Source organism: Indicator indicator, chromosome 19, assembly GCF_027791375.1.
Source record: "Indicator indicator isolate 239-I01 chromosome 19, UM_Iind_1.1, whole genome shotgun sequence".
In the NCBI taxonomy this organism is placed as follows: domain Eukaryota; kingdom Metazoa; phylum Chordata; class Aves; order Piciformes; family Indicatoridae; genus Indicator; species Indicator indicator.
In genome coordinates this window covers 16,610,346-16,633,023 of record NC_072028.1, presented here as the reverse complement: position 1 = coordinate 16,633,023, position 22,678 = coordinate 16,610,346, and the positions used below count along the sequence as shown (strand labels likewise).

At 35.8% G+C, this 22,678-nt stretch overlaps 1 protein-coding gene across 5 annotated transcripts in view; it reads right to left on the bottom strand.

Moving 5' to 3' along the window:
• Positions 1 to 22,678, bottom strand: part of CHD9 (chromodomain helicase DNA binding protein 9) — an 80,692-nt gene that overhangs the window by 20,399 nt on the left and 37,615 nt on the right. For all 5 annotated transcript variants that reach the window (XM_054389710.1, XM_054389711.1, XM_054389712.1 and 2 more), the window contains 16 exons: positions 18,463 to 18,574; positions 15,984 to 16,130; positions 14,771 to 14,839; positions 14,627 to 14,682; positions 13,465 to 13,582; positions 12,871 to 12,957; positions 11,365 to 11,502; positions 9,036 to 9,157; positions 7,580 to 7,823; positions 6,364 to 6,540; positions 5,420 to 5,563; positions 4,173 to 4,428; positions 3,120 to 3,330; positions 1,780 to 1,975; positions 904 to 1,071; positions 179 to 358 (listed from right to left, as the gene is read on the bottom strand). In XM_054389710.1, the coding sequence (XP_054245685.1) occupies positions 179 to 358; positions 904 to 1,071; positions 1,780 to 1,975; positions 3,120 to 3,330; positions 4,173 to 4,428; positions 5,420 to 5,563; positions 6,364 to 6,540; positions 7,580 to 7,823; positions 9,036 to 9,157; positions 11,365 to 11,502; positions 12,871 to 12,957; positions 13,465 to 13,582; positions 14,627 to 14,682; positions 14,771 to 14,839; positions 15,984 to 16,130; positions 18,463 to 18,574 (2,425 nt within the window). The remainder of the gene's footprint in view (positions 1 to 178; positions 359 to 903; positions 1,072 to 1,779; positions 1,976 to 3,119; positions 3,331 to 4,172; positions 4,429 to 5,419; positions 5,564 to 6,363; positions 6,541 to 7,579; positions 7,824 to 9,035; positions 9,158 to 11,364; positions 11,503 to 12,870; positions 12,958 to 13,464; positions 13,583 to 14,626; positions 14,683 to 14,770; positions 14,840 to 15,983; positions 16,131 to 18,462; positions 18,575 to 22,678) is intronic.

Here is a 22,678-nt window from a genome sequence, read left to right as displayed (position 1 = left end):
AATATAAACACATAGACGTAAGAATCCAAAAGTTTTACCTAACATACACACACATTAAACAATTAAAAAAAAACAACAAAACACCAACCAACCAAACCCACAACCCAAACAAAGCACAAGGTTTGTAACATTCAATATATGCAACGCTCTACAGTCAGAGAATTTGTGGCTTGTGTACCTTGGCAAATGTGGAGCCCCTGCCTTCTGATTCAATTGTGATAGTTTTAGTACGGCGCTGCAAAATCTGGTCAATGTCTTCCTCACAGAATTTAGAGCCTTCATCCTCTTCATCCATAATGGCACCATATGCACCCCTCCGAAGTAAGTCTTCTATTTCTTTTTTGGAGAGTTGTTGAATCTAAGCAAATAAAATAGCTTTTAGTTGAGGAAAAAAAAAAGTTCCGTATTTCTCTTTCCCTTTCCAATGTTTGTGCAACCTATAACTTATAAACATGGAATTTGAACTATTAAAAACTAAGAGAAAAGTCTTGTTGACTGTTGAAAATATCTTTTCTGAGGTTACAGTACACACTTTTACAAGTACCTATCTTACATGTTTGGCTATTCTCAATGCTGTGATGAACCTAAGTTTAAGAAAAATCTGCCTGCTAATATGAGCTGTAAATCTTACTGTCACATATTATATTAGTAAGAGAAGCTACAATGAAACAAAAGGAATCTTTTCTTGTTTTCACTTTGACATTATGTACCTTGGATCTTAAGAAACAAGAAATAATGAGATTTATCAAAGTAACAGACTACATTTAAAATCTTATCACCTTCCTTGTTATTCTGCATTAGAAAAAAATCTCAGAGATGCTAACAACAGAAAAATGTAGCTTCTGTAATTTAAAATAGTTTCCATGATTAAAGAAAGTTATTTCAAGAAATCTGTCTACATACACCACCAACACTGTTTTCTCTTCCACTCATACTCTGCAAGACAGCCTTGTCCAGTCCCAGTTTCAGACTTGCTCTGTCAAACATCTCTCTTTCATAGGAGTTACGTGTTATCAGCCTGTAGACCTTCACTGCTTTGTTCTGACCAATCCTGTGACAACGGGCTTGAGCCTTTTAAGAAAGGGAGAATGACAGTAAGAATTTAGACTTATCTAGGAGTAAGATACAACTCTTAAGAAATAGTTTCTCCTGTAGCACAACCTTAAAAATAACAGGATGAGCTCAAAAGAAAGTCAATTCACATTTCAGTAAATGGAAGCTATCACACGCTTTCCACACTGTAAACAGTCTTCTTAAAAAAGTGCAGTAAGTAAAATGTTGGTGAATGATCTGTGATGAATACTACTTCAAACATGCTCATCTGGTAAGTTATCTGAACTTCAGACAAATGGTAAAGGAGTTGTGACTTAAGAACACATTCAGTATCAGTCTCCTCTTCCTAGACTTGATTAATTCACTTTTTCTTCATATATATTATGCCTTTTCTATGTATTATGTTTTAGCTGAATACCTCTATTTCTATAAACTGCGTTAGTCACTGTAAGCACAATCTAATCCCTGGTTTCATGGTGCCATCAAAATCTTAAGGGTTTCATCAATTCATGGACTTAGTTTACACCTGTGTTGTGCTTTTCAAGAGTAATCAATTTGGAAAAAAAATTAGAACCCTGTCAAACCCAGATGACCTCTCCTACTAGAAAGCATCCATCAGAAAAACAATAAACATATGCATTAAAAGTTCATAACAGCAAGTGACCACATTTAAATCAACCAATGTTTGACTTCTTACACCTCATTATTATGCTCAAAGGGATTTACCTGCAGATCATTTTGAGGATTCCAATCAGAATCGAAAATTATACAAGTATCTGCTGCAGTCAAATTAATGCCCAAGCCACCAGCTCTGGTGCACAGAAGGAAGACAAAGCGATCAGAATCCGGTTTGCTGAACCGGTCAATGGCAGCTTGTCTGAGATTCCCTCGTACTCGCCCATCAATTCGTTCATATAAGTACCTGGAAATCGCCATAGACATAATATTGTCCATAATCAAAAGGAGAATTAGGACAGATCTCCTGCTTGCAGATTTATTCTTTACAGGGAATACAAATGACAGAAACGAACTTTTATTATTGGTAGGTAACATAACCAGGAACCATGACAGAACTTGCCTATCTGTAGTACTAATGTGCATCAGCATGTCCAAACACAAACATGTTCAGACAACCTCTTCTGAACTCAGTCCATTGAAACAAGTACAAGAAAACACATATCACTGTGGCGTTTCGTTGCATTAAAACACATCATAACCTGAAGTCCCATGTGGACAGTTAGAAGTTTTTTACATGCTGTTATGCTTGGATCCCAGCATAGGGTCCCAAAAGCAGAACTGTGTACTTTTGTATTAGATACCAAATTGTCTGAACATGCCAGGGGTAATCAAGCAGTCAGCAGAAAGCAGTACTTTGTGAGTTGTTATCAAACAATTCTGTGAAGATTAAGAGAAATATAACAAAAATGACATGACAGGACATCTAACAAAACGTTTTCATCAAGGCATCAATAAAAGGCCTCCTAAACTAAACCCAGCAAGTTTTAAAGCTTGACATTAAACTGGCATTTCTTTTACCTTTGATAACACAAAAACTCCCATGAAACTTCTGAAATTGAGTGAAATGCTTAAAAGGTGAGCAAGTAGTTCTGTATGTTTCAAATGGAGTAAGATGCTGAATGCGTACCTACTGGTTAAAATGCCTCACAACCATTTTTCTTCTCATCAGCTATAAAACAGCACAGCAAATACTCCACAGGCACTTTGGCAGGCAGCCACCTCTCACAGACGTGAATTCTACTAAGTCTAATCATGTCTGCACTCTAACATTTCGAATCAAGTTTCAGCCTCTGTGGACTTCAGAAGACTGTACCTGTAGATATGATGCACTAGTCTACATGTTCACTACAGAAAAAGGAATGTTTTCCATACTGAACTGTAAGTACTGCTACGATGTTAAAATTAGTTTAAAATAACACATGAACTATTGAATTAAAAACCCAAATTCCTATCTTCGCTATGCTGTAATCATTAATCCTGTACTAATGTTCAAAGATATGCTCACTGAGAACAATACACTACAGAAGACAGCTTATGCAGTATCTTACCTCTTATGTATAAGATAATCCTCCAAAATATCAAGACAACGCACCATTTGAGAGAAGATAAGGACCTTGTGGCCTCCTGCTTTCATTTTTGGAAGAAGTTTATCTATAAGAACCAATTTACCAGCAGACTGGATCATTGCTTGCAGATGGAAGTCAGGAGCAGTGGGGCTATATGTTTCTTTAAATTCTCCCAAGATTTTCTCTTCAGCACCTATCAAAGAATGTATTTATGTATCTACATGCGTATATCTGTATACATACAAGACTAAGTAACTAGTATCAGTGCCTGCACTGGAAATATCACCCACTAGACATCACTGGAGACAGATTAAGGTTCTAGATGGATCTTAAATCTAGGAAGGACACTTGTTTCTATGCTCTTTGAAAGCAAGTCTTCAGTTTTTAAGCAGACCACCACAGAAAAACCACCTAGGAGGTCAATCTTCCCCCCAAAGAGCAAAATAAAAACAAGTTATACTTTCCAGTTGTGTAAAAAAAACAGACTGAAGAAAATCTCAAGTCCCTTTGTCTCTGACACTTTAAATGGGACAGAAGTCTTAAAAATAGTATTTTAAAGAGCTATTCTGAAATCCTACTGTGATGGAAATCATAGCAAAAACTGGGAACCTTCAAGTGTGTTTTCCTGCAAGCATGAAAAACATTGAAGTCAGTTATACAACAGAGAAATTCAATGAAGACTGACACAGACCAGATCACTTGCAGGAAGTATTAGCAGGAGAAATCAGCGCTAGAAGTTCTTCGTGCTGCTTTCAAAGAGGTGTAATATTTCCATGAGACAATTACTTCTACATGTGGTGTGAAATTCAACAATAGAAGTCCACTTTTCAGGCCTCAAATAGGCAACTGCCTCACAACTTTGCCTTATATCTACTAACAACACAATTCCAGCTATTCTAACTCTTTGAAAGCCTGATGAAAAAATAAAATAACTACAACAAAATCTCTTACATGTTTTAAAGTAAAAAACAAACAAAACCCCAATAAAAACCCAAAGTCAAAACCTCAAAGAATCTGTCTTTATAATTTATTTACCTTTGATGAGGTAAGGGTGGTTACAGCACTTTCTCAGTTCCATCATAGTGTTAACCAGATTGGGTACGTTAGCTTGCCCGGCTCCTTTGGATAAAAAAGCAAAATTTTTCTCCAAAATTGCTCGATAATATTTTTTCTGAATATTAGTTAGTTCTACTTCAATTATAGTTTCCTCCTTAGGAGCCAGCTTTTTTTCCACATCTTCCTTTAATCTCCTGAGCATCATGGGTTTCAGGATAGCTTGTAGTTTCTGAACCTAAATGAAACACAACAGTTACATGGAACATGAAAAAGTAACAGCATAATTACAAATTTTTGTCCTCCATACATACTATTTTTTTTTAGATTTCTATAAAATATTTTCCACATTTCACCTTATTTTTAACCCTAAATTACTGTAATCGTTTAAATCCAAACAGAATGGGTCACACTGAACCAGCAGGTTAACCTGTGTTTTCCCAACACAGAAACGAGGAAGAAAGTAACACAAAAAAACTGCAGACAGAGGCAAAAAAGTGAAATAATTTCCCAAGCAAAATCAGAAAAACATGGTACAAAATGTGTAATTCCCTTAATCTATTTGCAGAAAAAGCACGGTGCAAAGCAGTAGCAAGCAGAAGCAAGCAAGCCAAAAGCCCAAGCCACAAAATTACCACCCCATCCCTCCTTGTCCTATCACCATCCCACTGGAAAAAGACAACAGTCAAGAACCCGGAACCTAAAAGCAGCAACCAGGAACAGGAAGCCTCCCATGTCGCAATCTGAACTTCAAGCCCCATAATACTTGGGCTTCAGCCAGCACTTTCATTTTTGAAGCCGGCACGACTACAGCATGGTATGTGTAACAGCAGCAGATTCAACTTAATGCGTGACAAGTACTAAAGAATTTGTTTACCAAAACCAAAAAAGAATATATTTTAGCATTTCTCTGCAAAGACTCTGCTTACAAAGGCAGAAAACAATTCTTATTTTTGTATTTATTGGCCAAAATTGGAAAAAAAAAATACCCCAAATCCATGAATATGAAACTAACAACATAAATTAACATAAAATATCATACTTCACTAATTTCTAATTCCCACAGAATTTAGAGAAATTGCACGACAAAAGGACTCACTGGTGGTATGTGGGGAGTGAAGGGGAACGGGAGAAAGAATGAAGGCTAATATCCAAAACAGAAGTTTTCCCTTCAGGCAAGTCACTCCTACACACTGAAGATCAAAGTGAACTTTTTCAATATGCAATACCTGTTCCTCTGTTTTAAGGTCTCCGAATTCTTGCATGAATGTTGATTCAGCAGGGAAACGCAATGGTTCCAGAAAATGAAGCAGGCTAAATAATTCTTCTACGGTGTTCTGCAGTGGGGTACCCGTTAACAACACTTTATGCTCCTATAAAATGAAACAAAACTCACATGGCCTTATGTGCATACATTTGCAATAGCTTTTGTGTTAAGTTTGAGCACAATAACCTTGACTGTGTCATTAAGTACACAGGTAACTCTGATAAACAGATCTATAAAAGAAAAACAGTATTTTTTACTTCCATTAAATTCTGTCTTCCTGCATCTGTAAGGAAGAAATGATTGAACACTTCAACATTTGCCTATAGTAGTCACACATGTATAGCCCCTCTCTTTCTATAGTGTGGAAAACATACACTAACCATGTATCAGACACCAAGTAAGATCACTCCTGAAAACATGTAGCATCAAGTGTATTAACACAATAATGATACCAAAACCCTATGAAATCTAGTCATGGTGCAGCTTGCAGTAATGCACCAGAAGCCTGAAGATACAGAGAACCACTGGACAAAGATTCTGACTTACATTCAATTTATTGTCTGCTTTTATGTTAAATTACTTGTTAAACACTTTCTGATTTTTAAAACATGAATTTCTGCATTCAAAATGCTTATCTAAAAAAAAAAAAAAATCACAATCAAGCTACACAAAAATAGTATAATCAGAAACAGATTCTCCTTCCAGTTAGAACTTGCCACACTTCATTTAATTAAAACATACCAGCATCAGCTATCAAAAATACATACTTAAAGACAGTATCAGGAATAGGTACCTTCTGAGAAAGGCTGCTGGTGAGGTCTTTCATGGCAGGTGGAACAAAGTATTGATTTATTATCATACTGTACTTAACTAGAATCAAATCCCCAAAGTGAAATAGTTACTCACAAGGTTCATTAATTTCAGGCCTTCCAAGAGTTTGCAATTTTTGTTCTTCAGTCTGTGAGCTTCATCAATAATAACACATCGCCATTCAATTGCATTTAACTCTGGACACCCACCAAGGATCATTTCAAAAGTTGTGATAATGGCTTGGAATCTGTAGGTACCTCGAATGATGCGTCCCTAGAGATTCATCAACAGACAGCATTTCTTACATTATCTCAAATCTACTCAAGTTAAAGATTTTGTTGCTGGAATTTCATCAAGAGCCTGACATCAGATTTTGCATTATAAATGGTTTTGGCATTCTACACACATTTATTACATCTCTATAATTCCGTAATTAATACTAGTGAGTAATTACCCACAGCCACAAATCCAGTATTGTCTAACCAACAGTAAAGATTTAACCACTTTGAAATGACAGATATAATCACCTAACAAAACTGTTTCAAAGTTACATGTAGGTCATACAACGTTTTTGATCCTGGGAAAATCCGAAAGAGTAGCTGACAGGAAAAACCCTACAGTCAATCAGTCAAAATGTATGATGGTAAAACATTTAACACTCTCACAGTAAGTTATAAAAATATAACCTTAGAACTAAATGAAGAACACCTTTTATGTAGCTTGATCTCCTCTTGTTCCTCACTAGAGAAACAAGATGTCATTGTAATATTTGCCATTACTTGAAGGTTTCAACCTTTTGTAGAAACACTGTAATAGTTTAAAAAATTACATAAGCCGAATATGTATGAAAGGAAAAAAAAAAGTCAGATGTCAAGGTTATTTCATGTTATTAAATGGGAAGCATTTCAGACAAAAATAAACTATATGCAAAGCTAGTTCACACTAAGAAAATTAAATTAACAGCTACATAAAGGTAACAGCTTAATCAGCTGTGCTTTTGTTCTCACTGCTCTTCAAATTCAGGACCCAACTGCAACCATCTGCGTATACTTTCATCTTCACATAAGTATCCACGTCACTGCTCTATTCAATTGCAAAATTCTTCAGCACACTGCAACAACACACATCTTGCTGCAAACCACTTTCACTCATATGCTTAGGATTCAATATGTAAAATGCTTAAAACACATCATGGGATGTAAAATGACTTTCACTAAGATGTTATCTACAGATAATGTAAAGTATGCTTTTCATTACTAGCACCTGAAACAGGTTTTGGGTTGGTTATTGCATACAAGAGACATTACAATACCTGGGAGTCCCTGAAGTACATTTCATACTGCTGAATCATCTGCCTGCTGATCATGCTTCCATGATACACTACAACATTAAGGTCAGTCCACGTGCGAAATTCTCTTTCCCAGTTGGTTATAGTGGAAAGCGGAGCTATGATCAGAAAAGGCCCTCTTATACCAGCCAGGAGGATTTCATAGAGGAATGTAATTGACTGAATGGTTTTGCCAAGACCCATTTCATCTGCTAAAATGCAATTTCGTCTGAAAGTAAAATATATTTATTAGCTTCAAAGAAAGTACAGACACTAAAGCTGATACTTGAATGGACAATTTATAACAGGAAAGTTCAGATAAACTGTTTTAAAACAATAGTCAAAAATGAGACCCTCAAAAGACACTTGCCACTACGCTTATAGTTTTTTGTAGTTTCACCAATTGCTTTTCCATTTAACTTTGGATTTATGTTGTATGTATGAGTTTATGTTTCCATTTAAACTTTGAATTTATATATGTTGAAGGCATGAACTCAGTACACAAAAGAAGCTTTCAGTCACCAGCAGAACCTAAGAATGGAACGTTCCATGAGGTTCTCCTGGGAAAATATGCCAAAAACATATTCTTTTGGGACTACATCTGCCCTATTTAAAGGAATTATAATTAATCAGATTTCCTACATATACAGTCACCTCAACGAAACTGATAGAAATTAACGATAGATAGGAAGCATACCAGCTATGCTCACATTGGAGCACATCATTGACAAATTCCTCCTCCTGTTGCCAGAACTGAGGCAGATGCATATAACCAAATTACTGGATGAAGTACCACTAAGTGCTCACCCTCAGCTATACATTCCAGCCAGATGCTTACACAGCTACTTAGTGCCTGACTGAGAAATAAACCAAGATTTTCTTTTGCAGATCATGAAATCATATGGTAAAATGGTATGCTCACTGACATGATCTCTATAAAGAAAAAGCAACTGTTACTTTGGTAGTAAAGCAAGCAGGAAGACTCATGACCAGAAATCACACTTAGATACAGAGAAAATATATCAACTTTGGAAAAGAACTTATAAATGATTATATACCCTTTAATACATCGTAGGCTAATTTTTGTTCACTAACGCTGTGTACACATACATTCATTCTAGAAATAATTTTGACAGATATGAGTGTTTCCCAAAAATTCTAAGACCTTATACTTTACTGGAAGTTGGTTTTTGATCAATTTCCTCGTAGATACTGAAAATTCATTTTCAGTAAGATGTATTCGTTTAAGACTTGGGGGATTTTTTCATTCTTGTTTATAAAAACATACTCATACATTCAAAGAAGAGAAATATTTTTTTTTCCAGTTACACTATTTTAGCTATAAGCAGAGAAGTGTAGTTAAAACTGTGTTCACTGTTATTGGGGATGATTCATTCCATGTGGTTTAAAATTTATGTTAAAAAACATTCCATGCATATACCTATTGTACCAGTTGAACAGAAGCCAGTTAAGTCCTTCCAGTTGATATTCCCTGAGCTGATTGCCATTTTTATATTCCCTGGACTGTTCTATCTTCTTCCAGGAGTTTGGAGGTGGTCGGTCCTTTAAGGGAAAGATCAATACATGTGCAAGTTGGTAGAAGGTTCATTTTTCCCAGACGTTTTTAATCCACTGTTTCCTGAGTATTTCAGATTTAAAATGTAATTATTCAACCTTAAAACTGGGAAAGTGCCACTGTTAAATTTGCTTACTAATTATTAGTCCACAGAAACCTGAGATTTGTATTTTTTACTCTATGTAAATTAAGGTTTCTTAAATTAAATGTAAATTAAATTTAAATTTAAAAAAATATAATAATATCAAGCAACTTATTTCTAAAACTAAGCACACCTGTATCTTGGCACTGGTAATCTGAAACACTAAATTCATTTATACAAGAAGCTTAGAAGTTTCCTTTTGAAAGCTCTATGAACAGCTGTCCCACAACCAGAGTCATCTGACTATTTGAGACCACCAAAATCCCCCAAGTCTGAGTAATTGTAGATATTGACACTATCCCTCCTGAAGCCATCCGAATCATCTACATGGAGTTCCTGCAGTCTTGCCCTTTTCTTTCAGCACTGATTCCTGGTCACTGCTGATGGCTCCGTCTCAGTTATTTAGCTCATGAAGCCAACACCAGGGCTGCAAATGAAAACAAAACCCAACACAACAAAACAGACTTGCGAGCAGTTTAGTCTCCAGAACTGCTCTCACCAAGCCATCAGGTGAAACACAGGATCAGCACAGGCAGCATCACGCTACGAAGGACATGACCAACCAGACTGGAACAGTACCAAGACATCTTCATGTCCCTCACAAGCTAAAAGAAAGCCAAGGGCTGCCTATACAAATACCCACATATCCCCTATAGCTTCCAAGCCTGGAGCTTCAAAAGGATGGCCATTATCTTAGCAGGCAACTCAGCAGAGAAATCGTCAAGTTTGACTGATGTGAACTAGGATTCCAGCAGAAAACACTCTCTTTGTAAAGCTTCTGCATCCCAATGTGAACGAACTCGTGCATTCAAGCAAAATATTTTTAGTAAGAGATTTTCTGATCAGCTGCATTTCCTCCCCCCTCTTTCTCAGTATTTATAAAAGCTTGCATTCACTCTAGACTCATGTGGCCTTATCTGGCAGCTCTGAATTTTAGATTTGAATTTTATATCTCTCAGTTGCCAACGTCAGCATCACCTGACACCAGGTCTCTCAGCAGCAGTAGCTGGCCCTCCCCAGCAGCTGTGGCTTCTTCCCCTCACCCACACACAACCATCTGTCCACTCCCCCGCACCCGGGGCCACCACGCTCCTGCGTGCAGGGCTGCCGTCAGCAAATACTTTCTTGTACTTGCTGGGGCCTGAAACTGAAAAATACTTGTTGCTAATGCTAAGATGACTGTCAGTTGTACAGTTGTGCTTTAATCATCTTTTTCTATCATAGCCAAATAAGGCAACAGAGAGGCACAAAAGCCCTTCTTCTCGTATGTCAAAAATACAGGATTAAAAAAATTAGTTAAGAAAAAAAATATAGAAACATTAATGAAATATAATATGAAGACATTAATCATGGCTTTTGTCATTACCTACAGATAGAAATAACATTAAAGTAAAATCCAAAGCCTACAAACCAGAACACTGTGCATATTCAGTTACACAAAGTAAGTAAGTTAGAACAAGTGCTGTACTACACCACGTAGGCCACATCTTACTCTGACAACGACATACAGAACTTTAAATAGAACTGGTTTGTTTTCTCCTTCACTACAAGACAGAAGATGGGTAATTCAAAGATTTCCTTATTACACATATTTTTCTTCCTTTCAGCTAGCTCTTTATGATGAGAAGAAAAATAAAAGCAGGAAGTAATTATGGCATCTGTTTGACAGATCTCATTTGCCAATTTCCTTCAGTGCTGAAGCAAGACTTAACTCTGTTCTCCATAGAAGGATGTTTATATTTCCTTTATCTTTTCTCCTCTTAATGGTGCTTAGATCCTGTGCTGGTCAGTATCAATGTGTGGCTCAGAAAGGTCAGAAAGTTATAGCACTTCCTATTTTTCCCTGAACACATGTTTTACTTTTTTAACAGAGTAACAAAAAGATGAGAATATTTATCCATGCCTGCCTGAAAATACTATTCCTGCATAACAAGGCACACAGATCCTTTACACAAAATGTCAATAGCCCTCATGTATTTATACAAAAGTTTAAAGTTAGGAAAACCAAATCAAATTTACTAAGATAGACAAGTAAATCAGATAAAATTTTACCAATCTCCTTGAGTCAGGCCTGGATGCTTGCAATTGTTCAAATTCTTCTATTTTTGCTTGATCTACATCTTCTTTCAGCTCCCACGTACTGTCTTCATACGGCAACGAACACCATTTTACTAAATAGTAAATAACAGGCTGCAGAAGAAAATTCTGAATGTTATCAGCTTTTAATTTAGTATACAGACTGTTAATACGCCTTACTCTTTTTGCCTAGCTAGCTTACATGAGAAATGGAAACAAATGCATGTTTCTGTTACTTCATAAAATGTTCTGTTTAGAGTCTTGTTAGGTACCTACTTGTCCTTGGCTTCTAATACTCTGCCACTTGTACACCCCTGGAATACATCTCAACCCCATTTACCCACAAGTAAATCTTGATGTTTGGAAAAATGGAGCAATACATTTGTGATGTTTGTGGAACACCACATGTGTGGGCTGTGGGGGAGGAATTAACTAACAAAGATGCTACCCAGAACATTTCCTCTACTCTCCAAATCAGGCTAAGTCTAAACCATAGGGCTTGACAAAGTTCCTAAAGCAGGTCTTTTCAACAAAACAAAAAGCCTTACAGATCTGTTGGGGAACATACATAAAAATTTAGAAGAAGTCACAGAGATGGAACCAAATCAGACTGTTTTATTTTGATTCAGTAAATAATTATTTTAAAAAAATTATTTTAAAAAAAAATCACGTTTCAAGAAGTTGGGGTAAAAATCTTAAGATAACAACACAGTATTTTCTAGAAGTAAAATAACAGAGTTGCTGCATTCAGTCAAAAGAAATGTTAACTCTCAGCCCTGCTTTAGAGAGATTAATGCAGAAATAACTAGGAAGCACACTTTGCTACCCAAAAGACAAGAATAAGTACCATAGCTACTCCAATAGCCTTAATCTACAACTTTGCCTGTCCTTGTTCTCTGCTTGCTTCACACCTTCTCTGAATTTTGGCAACTTACTTGCTTAATCTGCTTTTCTGTTTTCATTTTTTAATTTTCTAATCTCATGGTTTAGTTTTGTAACAGCTTGCCAGAACAGGTACTTTAAGTGAAAGTTTTGATAAATACAGTCGGAAAGGTCCACTGACTGCTGGCTATCAAAACACTTCTCAATCACTGTTCGCTTTAAGTCTAAAGACAGAGTTGGAGAGGAGGAGGGAACCACCACTGCACTGCTTCAGTGCAGTCACACTTTGTCACTGCCAGAGAGACAAGACAGAATATGGGATCAGCCTTTTGTCAGAACTCACAAGGCAATTATCAAACCTTACTATGTCAGTAAATACCTGAGCTTGGTCTACTATGACCTATTAATGGTATTAAACCATTGAAATCTGATTTCTATTTCAAAATACACAGGTAACATAGAAAATGCAAGCTTCTAGTGCGTCACAAAAAATATTGAAGCTTAAGATCATTAAAGTGTTATTCTGACATCTGTTAAAATTACAATCTTCAAACACTATTTGGAGATGTATCTTCTTAACTTCCTTTGAGATGTATTTACCTCACCAGTGTCCTTATCTTCACAAAGAGATACTTCTAATACCCGGTCTACTTCCACATAGTCAGGATTAAAAGGTTCTTCTTCCATCTGCAATGCAAGATTAATAAAATCAGTAGAGAGACAAAAAACTCCTGTATATGTTAATACTTGGTCTCATTATACACAAAATGAATTTAGCAGTTGGAAACTACTCGAAGCTTTTGCATACAACTTAAAATTCCAACCCCCTCCTCCTCCTTTTTTTGGCAACTGCCACTGAAGAGAGATCTGACATTAGAATAGCAAATGGAGTCATTTAGGGATGAAGTGCTGTCTTGGGAAAAGTCCTATAGTAGAGAAACTAGCCATACTAACGTAACTTTTCCCTTCTCACCACTTTTAGGTAGTTACTCAAACAATATAAGTCAAGTTAGTTCAGTGACCCCCAAAGACTTTCTCTTAAAATCATTTTAAACTAACCTCCTGCAATCAAAAAATCCAACCACAACGGCTGATCTTTTACTGTTTTTACAGCTGTTGTACTTAAAAATCAACCTATCAATCACAATTTTACAAGGAAAAAAAAGGCAGATTATTTGTGTATTTCATACTCACATCTGCAAAAAAGTGAGCTCTTTGTGCTTGCCTTAGTTTGAATCGTTTTATTTTCTGCTGAATTCTTTTATCCTTTAAAAGCTGTTGTTCTGTGGCCCACTCACAGTGGAGATAAGAGCTAAAATTACACAGTTGAAATTAACATATTAGTGAAAGCAAAAGCTTACCATCTTTTTTCAGTACGCAGTTCATGTATTTTATAAACCAGAATTTCAAATTAAAGAGCATCAGAAAGTATTGAGACATATAAAGTATTTAATACATGAAATTTAGCTTTCATATACTTCATGTGAGTACTGCGGAACTGCAGAGCTGAGCCCATTAAAAGATCAATGAGAAGAATAAGAGCCCAAGACAAAAAAAAATAATAAAATCACGTCATCAGATTGGGTTGGGAGAGAAGCAGAAAGTAATAAAGGAAGAAGGATGCTTGAGTACTAGTACCTACATCATCTCACTGCACCCCACTTGAGCCTTTCTGCAGTTACTTGGGTTTCACAGAAGTACATATTATTTCTTCCTCACACCCCCTCTATAATGTATTTTCATCACATTTTAAGCTTTCTAAAGACATGTTAGAAACAAAGAAGAGCTACTGCTGGCTACTTCTCATTCCCACATTGACAGATGGACTTCACCCTTTCAGGAAACAAGAGCTAAATAGTCTCCAGAAAGATGGAAATCCAGAGTCTCAGAAAAAAATTGCATAAAGAAAATGGAACTTACTTGCACGAATCTAGCAAAATTTCTCACATATGTGAAACTAAAAATATGCTTAAATTTTCAGCATCAAGAACTGAGTAGTGACAGGAATATATGAAATTTAAAATAGAAAAACATGGGAAAAAATTCAGTTTGATTCCCTTTTTTATTTCCTGCTTCTGATGTAAAATAATTTCTATTACTAGAAATCTTTTTCTATTTAAACAGTTAAGACCAACTCCTACAACAACCTCTCCTAAGAGTACGGCACTGTAAATCTAATCTAGGTTCACAAGATAGCTCTGATGTAAATTAACGAAATTAAAAATAGCTTCAACCATGTAGGCCCTGATGACAAAATCTAGTTATGAGTAATATTCAAACAATATAAAACTACAGCACAAAACACGGTACTTAATTTCAGTCAACACCTCCAATGCAACAACTTTTTAATACTTACTAGTTCTTGTATTTTACAAAGAACTCTTCTATTTCTACTGTCATTCCAGCAGATATCTAGGAAAGGAAATTCAAGGGAAATGTAAAATGACAGAAACAAACCTCCTTTCCAAATAAGCAATTTTATCCCATGACAATCACTTACTTCTTTTTTTATTATCCTGGAGGATAAGATTTTGTCTACAATTGCTGCATCTTCTTCGCTTGGATTTTCCTGTAAAAGCAGGAAAGCAAGGCAGTAAATGCCACCTCTTCAAACTGATCAGGCATAAAACTTTCAAACACAAGCGGCTTGTTAAAAGATGACACATTTGACCTCTACCTGTAGCATTCTTTTTAACAGTCTGGGGTTGACACTTAAAATCCAAATCTGTATTTAAAGAGAAATACAAGCTGAAATACAGTAAGTCTGGCACTTCCGAAGAGCATCAGGAACAATGCTCACCTGCCAAACACTAATAGTGCAAACAATGGTGATGCTGATACTTTCCAGACAGACTCACTCTGAACGCCCTATTAAGATGAACTGATGCAATGGATACTCAGAATTTCATTTACAGATACGGAGAAGCAAGAATTCTGGTAGCGAGGTCTTAATAAAAGGGTAATAAATAAAACCTAACTAATGTGACAAACTCAACAAATGAACTCTGAATGTAGATAACACACATGCTGTGGAATCAGGCAGATGAGGTTGTGCCTGGGAATTCCAACAGGGCTTACGAGTGACATAGACACGGGATGACTTAGCTCTGCCAAGACTGAAGCTGTGGTTCCAGAGATAAAGAGCCAAACTTTCAAGTCTGATGCTAATAAAAAGTCACCTTTCCTCTTGTCTAATTTGTTCCAAATATTACTATCTTCTTCCCTTACAACCTGTCACTCCTTCAAACACCTCCGTGAACATTCTTTTCATGAATTTCCTGCCACACTTAGGATGGCTCAACAGTAAGCTTGAGGTCCAGAGCTGGTACAAGTAAAACAGTGAAGTGTAAATCTGAAGCGGGGAAAGCACAGATCCCCACAGCCTCAATTCTATACTTCTAAGAGTCATGATAATACCAGCATACAGCTACATCATACACCTACACAGCACAACACATTCTTTGTGATACATCAATCCATTAGTCTTATCCTTACCTCCAATTAAGTCAATGAATACAATAGAAAAAAAAAATATGACCAAGCAGTAAAAAGCCATTCCTTCCAGTTTTCAAGATCCCACCAAGATTACAACAACTAAATAAACCATGACTTAGTAATGATAATTTGTTACTTCCAAGTTATGAGCTTAATTCATTGGACTACTTGAAACAAATGGGAAGTTCCCACTAGAGAATAGTGCAGCTTTTACTTACCACAAATAACTGTAAAGGCTGTTCAGCAGGTAAAGGAGCAGAATTCTTCTTGATTTTCACAGAAACTTTAGCTTCTTCCTCTGATTGTTTTCCTTCTCCTTCTTCAGCATATTTTCTCCTTTTAACTTGACGATTCGATCTTCTCTTCTGTGTGCAAGAGAATAAAAACAGAGATTTTACGAAATACTTCTCTGACATGAATTCCGAGTTTTGGGACACTCTAAGCAACACTTCAGCTATATCTAAAACTGAAGGCCAACATTTGATAGAATGCCACTGCTGGTTGCAACACACTGTAGTAATCAGGAGAAGAACAAGTTATGAGTAACACAAAACTCACAATCTGTGGTCATACTGGCCTCTGCAGAGCAGATACCAAGTAACATTAAGACTGCAGCACAGAAACTGCATGTGAGGGACGAGGTGTTAACATGAAGAGAAACTTCAGATTTAAACAGACGCATTAATGTGACAAAATGTCACGTGACAGCTAAAAATAGTTTGCTAACAGAAGTAGAGCTGGGGGTTGTGTTTTGGTTTTTTTCTTTTTAAAAAAAAAATCCACCTAGTAGGAACAGTACAAAATAACATATGAATTAGGAAAAAAAGGATTAAGAACGAGGTTCGAGTTTTACTCATTAAGTACTTGTTGAATTTTTTCAAAGCCTAATGAGGCATTAACTGGCATTTTCAGCTAACAGATCTACGTTCTCCAATGTAACCTGAGCTGTCTGAAAACAAACTGTATTTTTCTGAGCTGAGAAGCCTGGCAAAAACAAATGCTCTAAGACCCAAAATAAAGCAGCACCACACATTTTTCCAAGAAATAAATCAAGGTATTTAAGCAAGACACTCACTGTAAAACTAAGCATACAAAATTAATTGGGTGGAAAAAAAGACCTCGAATTGCCCCCCCCCCCAGCTTAGAAATAGACAGCTGTTTATAACAAAATAAGCAAATCATTAAAATGTTCTAAAACTGAAACAGAGAATGAATTAACGCAGTAAAGCAACTTCTGTCTTTCGTGTTACATTTCTCCCAAACTCCTTGGAAGATAAATGGGGCACTAGTGTAGCATTCTGCAGGATAATTTTTTTTATCCCATGTCACTCTATCTCTACCCTTTGTTCCCTCCACACCAGGATCATGTGACTTGACGATACTCCCTATACACAGTAGAACTCAGTATGATCCTTGTGGTGCTAAAAATCAAATATCCAAAACCCTACCCAAAAAGAAATGATCTTTAGTATTCCTTATTATTTCTTGCTTTACAAATTTATAACTATCTGATCAAAGAATACTATTCATATGTTACAGTACTTGAGAACCACCAAAGCTGCTTTCACCTCCTTCCGTGTACTAAATGAAGTTCCTACACCACAACAAATATCCTGATAAACAATTTCATGGTCCCTTCCGAGTAACTTTTACGTAAGACAAGCTATCACTTAAGTTTAATAAAGTCATTCTGGGAAATGGCTTCTGATCATTTTTTTTCTCCCCAGAATTAGAATTAAGATCTGTGAAATACTAAATGTCAATGCAGAATCTCATAACTGTTTTTTAACATTGTCATCAAATAATGCAATTAACTTTCATTCAAACACCACCTTATTCTGAATAGTGATTTCATCTCTGTGGATGAAATTGCCACAGGATAAAAACCTGTGCAGTTCCAGCATATAACCTTTTTAATGCAGTTTGCCCTGAAGCAAAAAATTTACAATTCTGTTAGTAACATACACATAAAGAGGATATTATCTCTTAGAAATGTTTCGTACTTCATTGTGCATAAGTTCTGGAAGTAATTAGCTATGCTACTATCATTCCAAGGAAATACATGGGAAAAATTGCAGAAAGCAATCTACAAGGGAGATATTGCTCAAAGGAATACTCCATCACTTGAATTCTCGATCTGGCACTTCCTTCACAAGTATTCCACAAGCAGCTAGCACGTATCAGCACATTGGTGACTGCTGCCTTGAGATCCAACAACTCCAAGAATCTGATTCTATCCATTTCCACAGAATCAAAGCTGAGAACAAACAGTACATTTCGAAATAAGCCTTTTAAATGTTCTTGAAGAGCAAGTTTCACTGATAAATGTCCCTTCTATAAGGCAATCTCTTTTTTTCCCCCCCAGAGTCAGCCAAAGTAAGGGGGAATTCTAACTGCCAGCTCAATAGATGAGTATTTGTATCCTCAACTCTGACTTCTGCACTGAAATTAAAAAAAAATACAATTAGAGTATTGATATTCCATTACAGAAAACAGGGACTCTAAACTGTTGGACTTCCTGATTTTAAACTGGGAAATGTAGCTGATAATGTTTAAGGTTTTAGGTATGACAGACAGCAGTGAGAACGGAACAGTCAGTGCATCAAAAGGATTAACCTTTTGGGGAGGGGGCAGGGAAAGACCTGCAGAACTAACAACATATCCAAGTTTTAAATCGAAAAATTCTGACTTCCTTACCTGTGAGTCTTCATCTTTCAGTGGCCGCTGTGGAGTTTGCTTAGCATCAGACAATTCATCTGAAGATTCATTTTTTCTTTTCTGCTTCTTACCCAGCGTGATGATTAGCTTTCTGTTAGGAAAAAGCAGCAATATCTAATTGAATGTCATATACTAGTCTACTTGAAGAACTTCAAGATTACAATAACACATCCACTAGCAATTCCTCAGAAAGCACCACGCTCACAATAACGAAAAATATTTCTCCAACCAGAAAGCTGCAACTTCGCAGTAGACAGTCTTTTCTAGTACTGACAGCACTACAGGCAAGCAGTTACTTCACTATCACAAACTTCTCTGTATCATACTTTACCTGTAGAGATGTGAGAGAGATGCTAAATATAACATTTATGACAAACTAGACAAAGCATAAATACCACTTGCAGATGATGACAAGTACAAGCAAGTACTTTATTATGAACAATTTATCACTGCAAATACATCTTCTCTTATTTTCACTCCAAAAATTAGCTATGGACAAAGTCTAAAGCCATTAAAAGGTATCCGACATGCAAAACTTTTATGTTTAAATAAGTCATTTAATGGTAAAAGCAAGGTAATTGCATGAATTTTTTTGCCCTTTAAAAACATAAGTAAGAGAACCTGTATTCAAAACCCCAACAGTTTTCTCTATAAGAATCTGAGAACCTCTCAGAATGTTAAGAGCCAACATTGTGCTGAATAAATCAGTTAAATTCTAATGAAAAAGTACCAATTATTTCTTTGTTCAGATTTAAAGGTTATGCTGCAAAAAAATAAAGAACCCAATTCATCTGATTTAACTAAAGGGTGTCAAAATATTTATTTTCCCATATTTGACATACGCCAAATACTTATCTTCAAATATATTTTCAGTAGCATAATTGCAAAATTATGGCACACTATCCAATAAAAATCACAGATAAGAAGTTGTCCTAAAATACGTATTTTATATAGTGTCTAATTATCAGTGTATCAGAAAATGAGGTAACTGTTCCAGCATAAAAGTCTCTTCTGCAGTTGTACAGAACAAATCAAATAACAATTCAGTCTTAGTACTGACAATACAAATTATTTTATATCAACATAGAATCAAAAATATATTTGCAACCTGAAAAGCTGCTGATGAGAGGAGGCAGTGGTTGAAACAACTGTACACCATGTGCTTCTCTCTGCTATTCTTCCAGTAAGAGAACTAGCACATATTTACTATGTCCAAACAGTCCAGACACAAACTAAACCTTCAATTACCACATGCAATGAGTGGCTTGAGCAACAAGGCTTACAAAAGATTACCGGTATATTTTGCAAAGCAATGAGCATTTCCATCGTTTTTAAATATTGAACCACTAGATATGTCCAGTGGAAAGGTTAAAAAACCCCAAACAAACTCAAACATTTTCCATGCTCATATTTTTATACTTCTAATATTAAGTGAATGGCACTAGTGAATGCATGTTTAAATTAAGCTGCAATAAGCATGATCACAAATCCTACTTGTTCATAGCTGTTTTGTTCAGAAGTAAATTCTGGTCCTCAAGTCCTTGTTTTACATTTGGTGTTCCCAGTTTCATTATTATTTAGAAAACATTTCCTAATTACAGGAAATAATTTCAACAATGAACTCTCTGGTTTTTCAACTACCTTCAAGAGTAGCTAGAGTTTTCCTCCCCATTTTTCCATCTCTGATTAGATTATTTTTTTTTTAAACTGTCAGATTCTCAGGTAGCTGTCCAATGTGACTTCTTTAGACTGTTCTAGCTACACCTTTCCTTGGACATTTTTTCCTCTCATTCTCTGTAGTTCCCCCTTGTGTTCACCTCTTGCTCTGCACTGCCATCTTACACATAATATTCCATCTCTCTGTCTTATCCTCTTGCTTTCCCTACTCCAGTACTTCTCTTTAAAAGAATATCCTTGAAATTTTGACACCTTTTCTTCATGTTGCAGATCAGAGTGTTTCCTGTTCTACAGGGATGTTGTGCCAATGAGAGGAATAAATGCACAGTTTAACTTCTCAGTGATCTAGTGCCCAAAATCACAATGCTCCTCACTATCAAAAACAGCTGAATGACAGTGTGGTGCTAAAGTCATGCATTTCCATTAGTTAAAATGCAATCTGCTCATATTTTGGCCAAAAAATTATTTATAAATCTGCGATGTGAAAACAATGACTTTCAGATGCTTGTAAACTTTATCAGTTCTGTGAAAATTTTTCATGGAGAGGGCAAGTTCTCTTGCCAGTTTATAAATTTCTGCATGAAAGTATAAAGATCTTGGGCTAAAATTCCTTTTCACACCCCAAAAACTGTTCTGAACAGAAACTATCTATTCTGTTTCTATGAGAAGGAATAAGCATGCTGTAGAGACAGAACACAAAATATCTCTAGACCCCATTGGAATTTCACCTTCTTTTGCCTTTTAAAATTTTTAATGGATCATATTACATACAAATACTGCAATTAATGTAGGTTTCCTCAACATATATTCCCTTCTATAATCTCAAGCTAAAGTGAAGATATCAAGAAACTTAAGCCCTTGGAAAAGTTTAAAGAGAAGCCATTTCACAAGCTATTATTACTTCTGATCCTTAGCAGAAGACTTCTAATGTGATTTAGATCCACAAAAGGCTTTAAGCAAGGCCACCGGGAACCACTATTTGAAGAGCGTTGCAACTTTTCTTATAAATTAAGAACCAACAAGATTCTGCTCCATTCCCTTTCTGCTTGATAACAGAGAATGTGACAGAAGAGTTATCAGCACTTTAAACAGCTTTAAAATGATAAAGAATAGTTTTCAAAGCTTTCCAAACAGTGAACATGAGGAAGTTGTATTTTGACTTAGTAACTTTCGGATTGTGCACAGATTTTTTTAAAGCACTCCTATAGTTTTATTCAAACCAGCAGCCATTTCAAGCTCATACAATATTAGAGTAATAATGCAAGAGAACAAACAAGTCTTCAGTTATGTGTTTGGTAAGACCATGCTCGGATTCATTTATTTTGCCATAGAAATTTACGATTATGTCACTCAGACCCAATTTACTAGAATCTAGGAGCAGAGAAAACTTCACCAAGAACGTACAACTCAGCTCATGCAAAGACATCCCAGAAAGATGATGACGTTTCGAATGTCTGTCATTTCTAATCATGACAGAATAAGTTTATGATCTAACCGAACAAATTCACTGAGCATCTTTTTGAGTCCAAATCTCCTAGCCAACATATGCTTGACTTCTATGAAATACAACTCAATGAAAATATGCTTTGAGCCCTGTATATGAAACTTTAACAACACACAAACAGCCTAACAGGTGAATCACTTCCTTTCTACACCCCTTCTCTGTATCTCCTTTTGCTGAGTTTACAAAGGTTTCAAACCATCTTAACAGTATTATATCAGTAAGTGATCATATAAAGATTTTCTGTCAGGGTCTTGGGTCCTAAAAATGCTCTGTCTTGTAAGCAATGAGATCTACTTCACAACAATGAAGATATTTACTCATTTGAACAGTGAACAGGTTCGCACAGAACTTGCTGGTTTTATTACTACATAATTAAATGGTTAATTAAAACCAACAAACAAACAAAAACATTAAATCACTATTGTTCTTTTAGCACTTGAAACAACACAGTCATTTCCGATAAAAGAAGACAGTTTTGAACTTAAGGACTTATAGCCCTGAATTAAACTTTTGTAAACTGAATTATTAGGATTTGGAGTATTTATTTAAACTAGTCAAAGAAATTTTTTTTTCCTAGAAGTAGTCTACTGATATTGTCTTTTACATCACCAATGCAGAGCTGCTGCTTTTTATCAGGGCCATGATATTTAATTTTATGTTTGAGTAGGTGGGAATACAGTGAGAGTTATAAAACATAAATGCCAATCCACTTTTTTGAACAACAGAATGTTCACAAATTCGTAATTCTTCTGTCCTTCATATCAAGTGGCACACAGACTTTTTAGTTTAAATATTCATCACCTTAAATGGAAGAAGTAGAATTATAATCAGTTAGGAAAAAAAAAAACACTTATAAATGGAAACAAGTTCTATGCAAAAATATTAAGGGTTTAAATAGATTCCTAAATATCAATGTGCCTCGGTAAATAACCAGGATATGAAAACTGGTTCTGTTGTCCTCAGAAAAATTGTGAAGTTATATATAAGGAGTTAACTTGATGAGTAAAAAACGTA